The sequence below is a fragment of the Thunnus thynnus genome, chromosome 7 (genome assembly GCF_963924715.1).
Source record: "Thunnus thynnus chromosome 7, fThuThy2.1, whole genome shotgun sequence".
NCBI classification, from domain to species: Eukaryota; Metazoa; Chordata; class Actinopteri; order Scombriformes; family Scombridae; genus Thunnus; species Thunnus thynnus.
In genome coordinates this window covers 16,964,015-16,979,460 of record NC_089523.1, presented here as the reverse complement: position 1 = coordinate 16,979,460, position 15,446 = coordinate 16,964,015, and the positions used below count along the sequence as shown (strand labels likewise).

The following is a 15,446-nucleotide window of genomic DNA, read 5'->3' as shown; positions in this document are numbered from 1 at the left end:
GACAAAGGAGGAGAAAGCATGGAAGAAAGGAGCAGGTAAACATACTGAGCTGGGAGAGGAAGAAGCGAGAAAAGGTAAACAAATGTAATAGAGTAAGAAAAGTGGTTCACTGGATGGAGCAATGGGACAAAGAGAAATAGAGCAAGATGAGCGACACACCCACTGGCTTGAGAACTAATTGCTCTGACATGCCTCTTGAGGGAGGGTCTGCTTGCCAATCTCCCCCCTTCATCCTTTCTTTACTCACTCAACCTACTGGCCTTCCTTTGACTCTCACTCACACACTCTCACTCACTCACACACACACACACACTGCTGCTCAGAACAGATAGACACATGGAAGGTGCATTACCCCGACTTTAAATAACTCTCTCCACTGTCTTCTATTGTAACAGGAGGATGATATAGACTGTATCTCCCCTGTGCTAGGGTCATATCCCTGATAAGCCTCAAGCCACGTTTGTGTGCGTGCATGTGTGTACATACCATTTGTTCAGACTTCTCTGCCTTGTCCTTGATGTCTTTGATTTTGCCAAAAAGCTGCTGGATTGCTATCTGGGCCTCTTCCAATGCCTGCACAAATCAAATATACAGAGAAAACACATTTTCAATCCACTTAGAATGTGAGTGTGTGCATTTGTCTGTCTGTTTGGAGTGAGAAAAATTACCATTCAGGGGAATGAGCCAGACTGAAAATTTGGGTACAAACAAAACAGGCCAAAAAAGGCCAAAGCCTAGCACAGGCCAGCCCAAATCATGTAAAAGTAACACCTGAAATGCAGACAGCAGCCCTTGATGTGCCAAACTTACGTATGTTTACTTTGCTTACATTCTACCTTCATACATGTCAACCTAAAAAAATACACATTACAACTGTCTTTTGGTGTCTGTTGAAAATATCAAAAACAAAAAAGAGAGGGACAGGGGAAAATAGGGGATAAGTCTGGATTTTCTTTTATCCACAAAAAAAGAGAATTTTGAAACCCTGTCAGCAGCTGGTGGTAAAATTGATTTATTTCTTATTGTGCTTTGAATGAAACTATATCATCCCACATATAAAATTTCAACTTCATTTAAGATTTCCAAGAAAAAAAAAAAAAAAAAAAGGCCTAACTTCTAATAATACTTTGTTGTTAGAAGCTGGGCAGTGGGTGGACTATCTTTGTGAGTTGTGGTGTGCCAGTCTGGGTCAAATTTCCAGGGATATTTTGTATTCAGTCTCACAACTGGCTTTAGGTCCGTGTGAAAAATTATCCTGCTAATGCCTGTTCCCAGCTCTAGAATGGGAGCAATGTCAGACTCAGACTAATTGGCCATCTAATTGACAAGCTATCTAGATATCTGACATTGATAGGTCTTACGTTGACACAAGGGCCACAAGGCTAAGTTCCGCATAAAGACTGTCACTATAAAGGCTAAAGAGATCATTAGCAGTTTTAACAGCCTATAAAGACAGACCAGATTAGATAACAGATAGTTACAATTGTAAGATAGCTGAAGTGCTATTCTAATATTTCCACATCATCTAACATGGCAGCTGTTCTTTGATGGTCCTAAGCAGAGATTTCGCTCTGACATCTGATGCCAAGGTAATTGGCTTCACTTGGCCTGATGCTGTGGCGGCACTGCAGACACAACTCTGACTCTCCTCAGACTCTCTCTCTCACACACACACATAAACACACACACACACACACACACACACACGGAATGCTAACAGCCGGCACCAGCTGTGCAAGGAATTTACCACTTTTACAGGCACCTCTAAGAAACAAGTGGACAGCGAGTGAGCAAACACACACACACACATACAAAATAACTGTGCACGCGCACACACACAAACATAAATAAAGCTTGCACTGACAGCAAAGGATTAATTTTTCCTGCGTGGGTAGTGTCAAAAAGCAATGCATATTGACAGTGTCCTGGCTACACTCAAAGTTAAGAAGGCACTATATGACCAAGTCATAAAATCATAGCAAAACCAAATGGAGCTTTAACTTCCATATTTTAAGCTAAAAGTATGGGTGCTGTCTGTACTGGATGTGCAACACGGAGGAACTTCTTGGGTAAAGTTCTGACTAGTCTTCAATCAAGCTGTCTCTAGCTTGCATGTATCCTTCTTTCCTTTTATGCTTTACACAACCCTTTGGTTGTCAGGTGATTGGATAAATGATTTGGAAAAATTAAGGCAGGATATGTGGCTACTCTTTTATCTGAGAGTTAGGGGGAAGGGAGCGCCACTGAATCTTCTTGAGCAAACCAAGTGCATCCAGAGGAGGCCAGAACCTCCAAGGCTGCAATTGTCGCTCATGCAGACTCAGCTGAGTCAATCTGGCTTGCTTCCTAGTGCTCATTTCCTGTATTTAGCCTTGAGAAAAGTAGAGAGAGACCACTGCCCAGCAGGCGCCTCCACGCCCGAGATGTTATCTGCTCTCACACAAACACGCACATGTACACACGCACACCAGTGTACTCCTATAACATGCAATAAGCAGCACATGTTCCATGGCACTCATATTCTGTATCGAGGAGTTTAAAAAAGGAGTGGGGAGCTTCTTTGCAAAGCTTGAACAGGCCTGGGGGATGCATATCACTCCCCTTCTCACAGACATCAATTTGGATTTCTAAAGTGGAGGGTATATAAAATGGTACTTCTGAGCCTAGAGCCAAACACAATAAATCAGATAAATCAGCGGCGTTATTTTAAAAGTTGGAACATTGCCCCAGCACTACGCTTCATCTAAACAACTTTTTTTCAGGGAGACAATGTAGAGTGTTTCACTCATCAGAAAGAAGAATAGCTGCAGAAATGCTTTGTATAGAATCACTCCTCAAGTTCAAATGCAATTCAAAGCCCTGCTTTCTAATGCATTCTGTTAAAAATAGATATATGCTGCTATGCCACTGCTACGCTTTCCCTTGATTGCTTAACTTCCCCTTCATATTCACTCCTAAAAAACAATACAGTGTTTAGCACAAATGGTGTTTGCAGGTGATGGAATTTTTAAATTTAATAGGCTGTACAGAAAAGGTCGCTACACATAAGTGTATAATTGTATATGCAGAGTGTGACCCAGATTTTTAAAAAGAAATACAAATGCAGGAAGCAGAATGTTATAAACACTACAAAAAGCACATCAGACAACAGAAGAGACAAAAGAAACAGATCAGACAAAGATAGAGTGCTGAGAAGATGAAAGCATGGAAACTAAAGTAAGCTTTGAACTGCCTTTTCTGAGTTAACCTAAAATATTTACATTAAGACGATTCTATAGGAAGACCACCCCACATTGTATTTTCTAATGGAGTCCTTTTGATACCACAGTGGACATATAAAGTGTGTACACAAGTACAAAAAGATAGAAAAAAAAGATGCAAATGCCAGGTTGCCAACCATGCAAGGAGTAAGCACAGCCTGCGAGAGGTAGTGTGAGTGTGTGTGTGTGTGTGTGTGTGTGTGTGTGTGTGTGTGTGTGTGTGTGTGTGTACCCCTGCGCACAGCAGCTCCCTATAGCAAAAAGCTGAACAGCAATCAAATAACAGGAATGTTTATGGCAGGCAGTAATTGATAACAAATGTTTGGTCTCATTAATGAGCTTTTCCAACTTAAGACTTCCCTGAATGGATTCCAAACAAAATGTTTTTATGGCCTTAATTTTTGATTACAAAAAAAAAAAAAAAACCCAAATAAATGCAAAATAACCTCTTCATTAGCAGTATGATATCGAGCTCAGCTGACTGCGGAGCAGGTGTGCATGCAGTATTCACATCGCTATGACAGTGGGCAGACGAGATCATTGTGCAATGGCAGCTGTGTGTGGTAGGAAACTTTCGGCTGGCAGACCACAACCAGATAAAGTAACTGTCTGTGTGTGTGTGTGTGTGTGTTTGCCAACACAACCAGATAATAATAACCTTTATTGGCCAGGAGTAAATTACAGAGTTCATATCATTATAATCGAGTCCGTCTCTCTGTGCCACTGGACAACATGTAATACAGCCATTCTGTCAGCCATTTGGCTTGTGGGGATATGTGTGCGTGTGTATGCATATGTCCTAATGTGTTGAAATAACCATTCAGTGTTTGTAGGTATTCATTAACAGGAACCACCCATTCAAAAGCTATACAGACTCATGGCAGCTTCAGGTTATTTGTAGAGCTGCAATGATTAGATGATTAATCAATAATCGATTAATAGTTTTGGGTCATTCTTTAAGACAGAAATGCCACAATGCTCTGATTGTGGCTTCTTAAATATGAATATTTACTGGTTTCTTTAGTCTTCTATGATAATAAACAATGATAAGACAGATTAATCGATAATGACAATAATCAATAGTTGCAGCCCTAGTTATTTGAATTGGCCAAATACTGACATTACTTATTCATTATGAAAATGTGCTACCTTGCCTTCTTGTTTACAAACGAAACAAATATAAAGATTTGTTTTGTTTCCATTTTTAACAACAGGTACTGAAACTGGTGCTGTGTATGGGATCAATTCAATACAACATGGGAGAGAAAAACAATAGAATGTCAACTATAGGACAGCCATCAATACGCCAAGTATCACTTCCACTAGCCACTGGGGTTTGACTCCTGCAGCATATTACTGGTGTACTCCTGATTCCCTACAGTCATAACAGAAGCGAAATCAATCCCCAGAACTCCTCCACTTTCTCTCTCCTCCTATCTTCCTCTCTCCATCCTTCTACACAAGTGTTACCATCCTCAGTTTCAACCTGCAGGTTGCATTTAGCTCAGTGAATGAGTTCAGTCAACAGCAGAAATGACTAAGCTGCTGATCTTGTTTTATTCTATTGCTTTCTTTATGTCTCATTCGCCATCTTGAAATGAACACCTCTCCATCTTTCCGTCTGTAGAAAGGATTTTCCCTCTGGAAATGTTGGAATGGCTCTGTGGGGCTGGAAAAACAAACTAAAATTATTGTGTGTGACTGTATAATGTTATAGGTCTGGAGGGGATTTAGAGGGTTTCCGCTACCAAACGGTAGCTAACTAGGAAAGACGGGGGCCACCAGGCCAGACACCCTGACGACAACGCACACCTAATCATGTCAACTGGTCAGAACATACGCGGCTCACCCATCAGGTGTCATGTTCCCTTTAAACCACAACTCCTTGACAGAGCAAGGACCTGGATTAAATCAGCAGGGGCTGTTCTTTTCCGTTGTGTTCCTACAAGAAAAACGGCAAAAACGCAAAAGCACCGGTTTAAAAGAAAGTATTTACATACGGGAATCTATTTCCCAGACATGTTTTCCGTAAAGAGGGGCAGTTTGAGCAGCAGGGATGGATCTGAGTCATCCTGTCCTTTTCCATGGAAGCAGTGTGGAGAGAGGAAAGAGCAGGCGAGGGGAAGGAACGTGTTTTTCTGGGTCGGGAGCAATTGCTGGCTTCATTGTAACTATAGGAGAAGGATGCTGTTGTGAACACTACAACAGCTGAATAGGTACAACATGCAAATGGGACTGTTTATCTCAGTTCATTAGTGCATGCATTACACGCTGTGTTTCTACAATGATGTGTGAGAAATAATACAATTGTAAACACTTGTTTTTCTTTCTTACACCAGAAATCATATCAATGAACCTTTGAGGGCAATTCCACAGTTCAGTGTAAATACTCACTTGTCTGCCATCCTGGCCCACATTGGTCTGGCCTCTCACCACAGTCCTGATATTGTCATCCAGACGCCTGTCAAATGACAGACAAAACGGCACTTGGTCACATTGCATGTGAAATAACAAATAAATATATATAATTACATCATTGATATACTCACCGAATCTTCAGACGAATCTTGTTTACCACATCATCAATATTAGCCAAAGACTGAGGGGAAACAACAAAAAGGAAAATCAGGAAAACATGAAGCAATTTTTTATGATGTAGTACTACCCTTCAGTACATAATTTCGGTACTTTATTATGCTGCATTTTCATGATTGTACTGTTAACCCCATTTTTTGCTCTGAACAGCAATACATATGATGCAGTGTTTAATGGGTTTGTGCTTAAACAAGCAGTTCAAATTATAGAAAATCAGTTACATTGCATTTACACTTCACGTGCAGGACATGTGTAAAACCTCACCTATTAAATTATTACACACAAAACCCAATTGGGTGAAAGTGCATGCACACTATTAAAAGCCATTCTCCAATATATAAGCAATAACTATTGGGTTACAGTGACCCCTCATGGAGATGGAGTATACATGCAGTTGTACAATGTATGATTGGAGTATACTTAATATTTTAAGATAAAGTGCAACACAGTCACATTTACAACACACACACACATGGCTATACACATGTATGTGTACATGTACATACACACAAAGGCAAGGGAAGGCAAGTTTATTTGTATAGCACATTTCAACAACAAGGCAATTCAAAGTGCTTTACATAGAGCATAAAAAGGCAAATGCATACACATGCCTGTCTGTTTTTCTGTTCCATAGTGTTTCAGGGTGGTTTTACCCTGAATTTAAAAATGTATCCAGGGTCAGGATTTACAAATTAACTCCAGCATGACACCCTATATACACATTACATCTATTGCATTTCTTTTACCTGTGTAGCAATGTTTACCTGTATTGTACCCTAAAACTGTTAACCCACACACAGATATTAATGCCTAATTTATGTGACCTCTTTGGTTTACAAAGTACAGTAAGGAGGGTTCCCACACCTTCTTAAGCATTAAATTCAAGGACTTTTCAAGGACTTTACAGGCCCAATTCCTTAAAATTCAAGGATCCAACACAGCATAGTTTGAGACACGGATCAAGGTTAATTGATACAGCACAGCCAAAACAATATTCTTTCAAAAACTTTCAAAACCTTGATTTTTTTCTCTCAAATTCACAAACTTTCAAGAATTTCGAGGACCAGTGGAAACCCAGAGTAAGTATTTCATGAACTAAAGATCAATCTGCCTTTTCACAGAAGACACTTCAACATGTCACAGAGGGAAAAGCACAGGTGTAAATAATAAAATTAATGGTGGCTGAATGCCATTAAACTGTTTTGGTTTTAGTGTCCTGGTATTGTGCATACTGGCTCACGGTGACACTTAAATAGAACATAGCCATCGTTAATGTTATTAGTGACACCTGTGCTTTTCCTACAATTACACTTTAATAGATATTTAGTATGCATGTCAGAGGTATACATCTAGATGCTTCTGTTTCACACTCCACTGTACCTGCTCAGTGGGGAACAGTGTGTTGATGTATTCCACTGCATTGAAGTCTGCTCTGTCCAGTGGGTCTTGGCTGGGGAAAACCTTGAATACAACAGACAAATGGTGTTTAGTGAGAAAGTCATGGCTGTCGGCATTTCACTAAAATAAAGCTTACAGGACAGGCTCACAATTTTTCAAGTCTTTCTTGTAACAACAGTGAGGTGTCCACTTGGACACTGAAAGATGTTTTCCTCGCTGTAATCATACCCCCAGTTCATACAAGCTATTAAAAGATCCTCTTCAAAGTGCTTTCAATGTAAGTGATGGGGGCCAAAATCCACAGTGTGTCCACACAGTCATTTTGTTTTTAAAAAATGCATTTAAGAGATAACTGATGAGGCTTCAGCACAGTCTGTCAGTCATATCAAGTTGATATCTGCCACATTTACAGTCTTTTTAGCATAAAATTCCCTCTTTGTGTTTCCTCGGACAGTGTTTCCCTGTTGAGCTGCGGTGAAACTGTAGTAACAAAAAGAGGGACTTTGGCTCTAAAAGGACTGTGACTTTGAAAGATATCTACTTGATTTGACTAACTTGAAACTTCATATATGCTTCAGATAGACTTTTACACACATTTTTACACAGAAGGAGGCTTGTGGATTTTGGCCCCCATGACTTACATTGTTAGTGCATTATGAAGGGATCTTCTAATGGCCAGTATAAACAGGAGGAATGATTATAGCAAGAAAAACCTGTTGCAGTGTCAATTTGGGCACCTGACTGTTGTTTTAAGACAGACTTAAAAATTGTGAACCCGTCCTTTAAAGTCGCTAACCATTACTGACAACCTGCACACATACATGTTAAACGAGTCGTGTGTCACAGCTAACAAGACAAAAGCTTTGTAACTAACGTTAAACATGTTGACTCAACTTTAAATTCAACGACAAGCTTTTCTGTTAGTCAGCCTTGATAATATCGTGAGAAATTCGATTAAAAAAAGCGTAGAGCTCGCGTTAATGATAACTAACAGGGCAGCGTCACATTCAATGCTAACAGCTGGCTGTGTACGTTAGCGAGACCAGCAGCAATATTCCTAAAACTACAATAGTAACGAGCTCAATCAGCTACCTGTTCAATGGCTAGTTGCACCTCTGGGGTGAGATGCAAAATAGCCTCCAAATCCTCCGCAAATTCAAATTCTTCTTCCTCCATCATTGTCAAAACAAACCCTAGGAGCTGTCGAGCATACCACTTCCTGATGAGAAGGCTTCTGGGATAGCCGGTGACGTGACAAACGCTGCTTTCAAGGCTGTCGGAAATCAGCGTTCTCACTCGAGATGAGCTGCGACTCGCCTGGAAAGTGGACGGGATCCATGGGTGGCAGCAGCAGCAGAAGGCGGTTACAAAAAGCTGCAGTCAAGTCGGACAGTTTCCAGTAGCCTTCAAAGAATACAGGAAGTCACAGAAATAGTTACATCCTGTGAGATCTGATCCTGATTTAATAAAATATTATCAGATCAATCTACTCAAGCTTTTTAACAGTTTTAACGATGTTCTCTATGATAGGGTAGGCCTATAACCAATTAAAATGACCTGGAACTTTGTGATAATCAAAACAGCATTTATTCTGTAATCTCCAATTGTATTCGAGGGCAATTTAATCTGCCCTTAAATATCATTATCACTGATTTTCTCCACTAGTTTCCTATATGTTCTATTTGGGGAAAATTTGTTTTGATTAGTAGTTACATGTTAATTTCAATATAAACAATATATTTTGCCACTTTGGGTAGATTGTCTGCAGCATACTGGGTGAGCCTGTGGCATAAATAGAGTACAACCTACAATTTAGTTTTTTTTATATATATATCGTTTCGTGTATTGTGATTGGCTGTGAGGCAGGAGCTAGCAAGGAGCAGGGTTTGGAAAAAGAAAACAGAGTGAGTGAGTGGCAGTGGCGAGGGAACTTGGAGGGAAAGCGAAGGAAAGAAAAAGACTGGGAGATATGTAATAAGATTTATGGTGCAAAGTGTGTTTGCAAGTTATAGCTCTGTAGAAATTAGAGCATTAGACGGCAAACCAGTGAACACCAAATGTGTGTGCTGTGAGTAGTGAAGTAACGTGTCGACACAGTAGCCGATATTGTGTGGTTAGCCTTCCTAGCTAGTTAGCCTAGCTAGCTGCCAACGAGGAACCTTCTGAACTGCCCAGCTTGCTCTTTGAGCTGCCTGGATAGCGCTCCAGGTAGCTCAAGATAAAGCCTGGTGACTTCTCTGGTGACAAGAGAGAAAGAAGATTTCTTCTGTCAGTCCACCACAATTAACCATTAGCCCACCAGTTTATTCCACCACCACACTTGGCTGTGTAACATCAGGACTCTGTGACTCAAAGACTGCTATTGTGAGTACTCAAATTTTATTTTCTGCTCAGTTAGAGTGAAAAGGCTTTAACTTTCTTCAGCCACCACATTCTCCAGCAACGACCAGGCCTGCAATGGGGGGTTGTTTTATTTAATTTCCTTTTTTTTCAGGTTGTGGGTTTCTGTGAGTGCATGTGTGTGTGTGTGTGTGTGTGTGTGTGTGTGTGTGTGCGGGCCCACCAGGTTATTAAGTGTCAGTTAAAGTGTACCATAAGAATTCACTTTTTATCATTGCTTCATGGTATTTAAGGATAACCAAAAAGTACATTAAAAGATAAAATATTATAACACAAGAAGGTTAAAGGGACGCAGATGTGATTAATTTGGTGAGTGCAAATTGGTTTTCGTGAAAGGTCAGTAGACTGCTCTTTTCTTGGTCTACTGTTATTTCTATTTAGTGCGAACCTTTTATTTTTTTTCCAGATATTACTATTTTCCTCTTTAGTTAATAATTTTTAAGTTAATAATTTTTAAGTTAATTTGTGGGGACATAGTTGTTCTGTGATTTCTGTTAGGTATAAATGTTACCACAGGGAAGCCACAAAAATAAGGGAGGAAATAGTTATTAGTTATTAATATTAAAATACAGTCTAAAAACAGGAATAAGGGGTTAACTAAATCAAACTAGGGAATTAAGTTTATGAACACAGGGCGATACCTATAGGGAAAGATAAAGAAATCACTACACAATATTGTTAAATTATCTTACATAGAAATTCAACCAACCAGGTGGACCACTACCTGGTGGGCAACATGCCCATAAATCATGACCATAAATCAGCTGACTTGTCAAACTCATTCACATCTCATTCCAGAGATAAAGAAATTCAAATGAAATTAAATTCTTTTTATTCAATGTAGTTATCTTGTCTTGAGTATTTGGGAGAGGTCTTGGTACAGTTTTTAGATGTTAATTTACTTTAAATTAGTGTATAGCTGAGTATATGCAGGTGCAGGTGTGTTTTTGTAACATACTGTTACTGTGTACGTACCAAATCTTTAAATATTTTAATAAAATGTGCTTGATAATGTGCAAACAAATAAAGGAATAAAGTAAAACACCAATCAATACTCAAAATGCAAGGGGACAGAAATAGACATTACATAATTTATCGATCAAATATTTAGACTGTCAGGGCTTCACATCTGTTACCAAAAGTTTTATGTTATTTCAGTCAGAGTGTTGACAAGAATTACATGATTACCTAATGTTTATATTGTTGCTATCTGTAATATTTGGATACTGAATGTTTTCTGTCTCTTTGGCCGATGAAAGTTGTCATCAACACATCTGAATTCTTATTACACTACCAGACTAATAAAATCAAAATCTTTGCAATCGAAATAAAAATGAAGAGTTTCTATAACACATCATGCTGTTGATCCAACACCTGAGCCAATCAGCTCTTTGATCAGGCAACAGCCAGACGTTTCCCATCACGCCCTGGGTCTTGCAGTTGATGGAGAGCAGCTGCGGCGCCTGGCTCTAAAAACTGCAGCCGCCTTGGTCTTGTGAACTTATGGTTGCCTGCGCATGCATGACGTCGGATTCGCAAGTCGGGATCATTGATTGTATATAATTACGAATGATGCGTCTCGACTTCTTACCACTATGCGAAAGTGAAGCCAAAATATCTCCTTTCCGGGAGCTGCCATCTTGCTTGTGTGACGTCATTTGGAGCCAGCATCTGGAGGGGCTACCTGCAGTCTTGTAGACCTACATGACACCCACTTTACTACACTCACCTCATGCAGATACTGCGAGTCCGCAGACAGACCTACTGGAGCATCTGCGCAGTATGACAGATGACAGCCTGTGGGACACGTATCAGAAAAATGAGAACCTGAACAAGCATCAGTGTTATAAGAATTACCTAAAACGACAGAAAGCATCTGTGGGAAAAATTTATTTGACATGTACTTTGATTTTTTTAGTTTGGCTCTTGTCCCATCTGCTAACATTGTGGGGGCAGGACTTATAACCTATACTGCAGTCAGCCACCGGAAGGCGATCGAGATATTTTGGCTTCACTTTTGGGGAGCTGTCATGATGTCCATCTTTGTATACAGTCAATGGTTGGGATGAAGTTGGACACAAATCTAACCGGCATGCATTGTGCAGTGATTGCTGATGATCAATTCTGCGCAGGCCTGGCTCAACTTGAACATATTCTTCTTCGTACTTCTTCTTTTGTTGATTAATGGCAGTTGGCAAACAGCTTTTATTATCGCCACCTTCTGAAGTGGAGTGTGGATCAGAACAGTTACAGTTGTTGTACCCTACATCACATGAACTCTCTAATTCTCTAATACTTAGTGTCATGTGTTTCCTTTGGAGTGTAATTTTAAGTGTCTGTCTCTCTTGTTGATATCTAGGATAGTATAAAACAACAAAAACAATACATGCTCCACCATTTCCTGCAGTCTGTAATGTTCACATCTACCTGTAGCATGCTTATGTATTATGTTTAATGTACTTTTCAGACCAGTCTGACCAAACCTCATCCTTGATATAATGTCCTCCTCCTCTCTATTTCTATTGCTTCCTCTCATTTCTCCTACTTTTCTTTGAATGCTGTAGTAGTATCCTTATTTAGCCCTTATTTCCTCTATCCCACTCTTCTTGCCATTTCTTTTTCATCTCTGATTTGATTGTACTTTGATTTGTTTGACTTCCTCTTAATTCTGGAATGATAAACGCTATCACTACTCTATTGGTCCAATGTTTTAGATGCATCTACTTTAACATATTTGGAGTAATTTCCTTCTTTAACAGGTTTAAATCGACTCTTCTTCTAGAATACCATGTGGGACAACAGAGAATGGCACAGTGGGGCTGAACATTATATCAACTATTCCTGTCTCATTGACCTCATTCTCTATTGTCCAACCAAAACTCTGGACTAGTCTTTATGGCCCCACAGCACAGTCTCAACTTGATACTGGATTGTCCAACTTTTTTTAATAATGTCTTTGATGCTGATTCATAGATTATACATCCATAATCAAGAACTGACCTGATTAGACCAATATGTAGTTTTCAAAGCAGACCTATTTTCTCCCCACTCTCTGCCCCTCAAACGTTTTCCAAGTGAGCTTCTTGTCAAACCAAATCCCCAAATACTTGAAACAATCTACTCTTTCTAAGTTTTCTCCATAGTTTAAGACTGATTTGATTATCTATTTTATTTTTCATGAAAAGCTTCCTTGTCTTTACATCTGAAAATCTAAAACCCTATTCTTGTGCCCATGCCTCTACTTTATCTATTGCTTGTTGTAACTCTTTAACTATGAACACTATATTTAGCCTACTTTTCCACATAACCCAATCGTCTGCAAATAATGAGACCCCAATAGACCTATCTACATTGCTAAATATTTCATTAATCATAACTGAAAACAATATTGGACTTACTATACTACCCTGAGGGCTTTCATTTTCTTTTGAATAATTTCTACAAAATTTTTTTGATTTCTTAATTCATCTATACTTGTACTATTTTTTCTCTTATTCCCATTTGATGCCACTTGACTATTAATCTCTCTTTCCACATCATGTCATATGCCTTTTCAACATCGCAGGATCCTATCCTAACTCAACTTTGATAACATTTTAATTCTCCTGATTTCTAAATAATAAACTAACCTTTCATTAATTATTTTTTCCATAATTTTGCCTACATGAGATGTGAGAGCTATCTATCTATAACTCTCTGCCAAGCTTGGATCTTTACCTGGTTTACAGAGAGGAACAATTATGGATTCTTTCCACTGAGTAGGAGAGGATCCGACCTCCCCTCTTTACTCATATCACTCATACTCATATCATAATTTAACATACAATAGCTTATTTGATCTTTCCCTGGAGTTGTCGTTCCAGATTTCTTAAACACATTATTCAATTCTGTCAGTGAAAACATCATATGAATTGTATTTCCGTACTCCTTGTCATCATGCAGTGCTTCTGTGATTCTTGCTATTGTTCCTTCTCTCCCTCTTTTTTCTTTATTACTCGAATTTCATATACTACATACTTTAACAAAGGTCCGTGCCAATAATTCTGCTTTATTCTTATTATCTATTATCACATTTCCATCATCTTTCATTATCGGATAGATATTCTTTCCTATTACCAGACATTCTTTTAATCATACCCCATACTCTCTCTAATGGTGTATTTCTACCTAATGAAACACAATATTTCCTCCAATACTCTTTTAGTCCTCTTTATTATGATCCTCACTGCTGCCTGCTTTCTCTTATAATTAATCACATTTTGAAAACACAGTGTTCTTTTTGGGATAGACTTTATTGCTGCTACTATGTCATGATCTGGCTCAAGTGGCCACAACAAAAGGGAGACACACCATGCTGAACTTTAACAAAAGAGAAGTTTATTAAACCAATTAACCAAATGAAAGCCAAATTAAAAGTAACTTAAGTAATTAAAGTATGGAGTGTGTGGATGCCAGCAAAGTCAGTAGTGTGAAGTGCATGATTGGAAGATGTATGTGTGTGTGTGTGTGTGTGTGTGTGTGTGTGTGTGTGTGTGTGTGTGTGTGTGTGTGTGTGTGTGTGTGTGTGTGTGTGTTGTAAGGTGCAAGGCAAAGCATTAGAATAAACTAAAACAGCATAACTAAGCAAACCGGAGCAGAGAGGAGCAGAGAGGAGCAGGAGCAGCGGAGAGTCAGCCAGAGAGAGTGAGCTGTTCTTGCAGTCAGGACTTAAATAACCCAAGAACACACCAGGGCCCTCAGGAGTTTCAGGTAAGCTATTGAGCACCTGCAGAGAGCAGATAGACAGGTGACTCACACAGCAACCACAAGACAGGGGTCATCACACCTAATATAATTCTACTGATTTCAGAATTCAAGTCATTAACTTTATATTTATATTGGCAACTTTCAGTTTCCCCCCATTTAATATTTCAAACTTGCTTCAATCTGCTTCCTCAAGTTTCCATCTCCCTTCTCCTCCATCCTGTTCTATATCACTTTCTATTCCTATATTAACAGATATTGGATAGTGATCACTACTTACAGTGCTTCCTCTCAGTACCTTCCAACTACTTATGCCAGCCAAAGATTGTGATACCAGTGTGAGATCAAGTGCTGATTATGTACCCCTCACCAAATTCTCCCTTGTGCCTGAACCATCATTTAAACACACCAACTCTTTTTCATCTTTTATGTCTTCTATAATCTCAGTTTGAATCTTCTTGGTTCCCCCATACTGTAATGTGTGCATTGAAGTCTCCACACCAGATTACTTTCCCTCTCCAATGCTGCAAAATTGATTCAAATTTTTCTGTCTCTTAATTGTTTGCATGGGTTATAGAAATGTATTATTTTCATACTTCGTTCTTTGGTCCATACTTCAATAACTATTAAATCTAACTCTTACACCGTCATGGTTGTCTATATTTTACTCCTTCTCTGATAAATATTGCACACCCTCTGCCATTTCCACTGGTTCTATCTTTCCATATGCGAGAATACCTTCAATAATAAAATCTAGAGCTGGTTTTAGCCATGTTTCCTGCATGCATATAACATCTGGTTTTGTTTTTAATGTATTGATATATCCTTTAAACCTGTGCCCATTTGCAATCAGACTTCTAGTAATTCAATGAAGTATAAACAATATGTTATAATTTGAGGGCTTCCCTCTGAGGTCCCCTCTCTTTGATTAAGATCTGCATGTATTTTTTCCCACCATAAGTCTTTTATGTTCAAGAACTTTGTTGCTGCTTTCACTATAATTTTGATTTATTCTATTTTAGTCTTTGCTTGCTCTGAGCAATTGATAAC

The 15,446-nt window shown here is 39.0% G+C and overlaps 1 protein-coding gene across 2 annotated transcripts in view; it reads right to left on the bottom strand.

Moving 5' to 3' along the window:
• The window catches only part of vps53 (VPS53 subunit of GARP complex), a 31,821-nt gene extending 23,318 nt beyond the window's left edge, over positions 1-8,503 (bottom strand). For both annotated transcript variants that reach the window (XM_067594615.1, XM_067594616.1), the window contains exons 1-5: positions 8,346-8,503; positions 7,236-7,316; positions 5,810-5,859; positions 5,655-5,721; positions 487-573 (exon numbers count right to left, since the gene is read on the bottom strand). In XM_067594615.1, coding sequence (XP_067450716.1) covers positions 487-573; positions 5,655-5,721; positions 5,810-5,859; positions 7,236-7,316; positions 8,346-8,432 — 372 coding nt within the window. In that variant the 5' untranslated portion in view covers positions 8,433-8,503. The remainder of the gene's footprint in view (positions 1-486; positions 574-5,654; positions 5,722-5,809; positions 5,860-7,235; positions 7,317-8,345) is intronic.
• Positions 8,504-15,446: the final 6,943 nt, after the last annotated feature.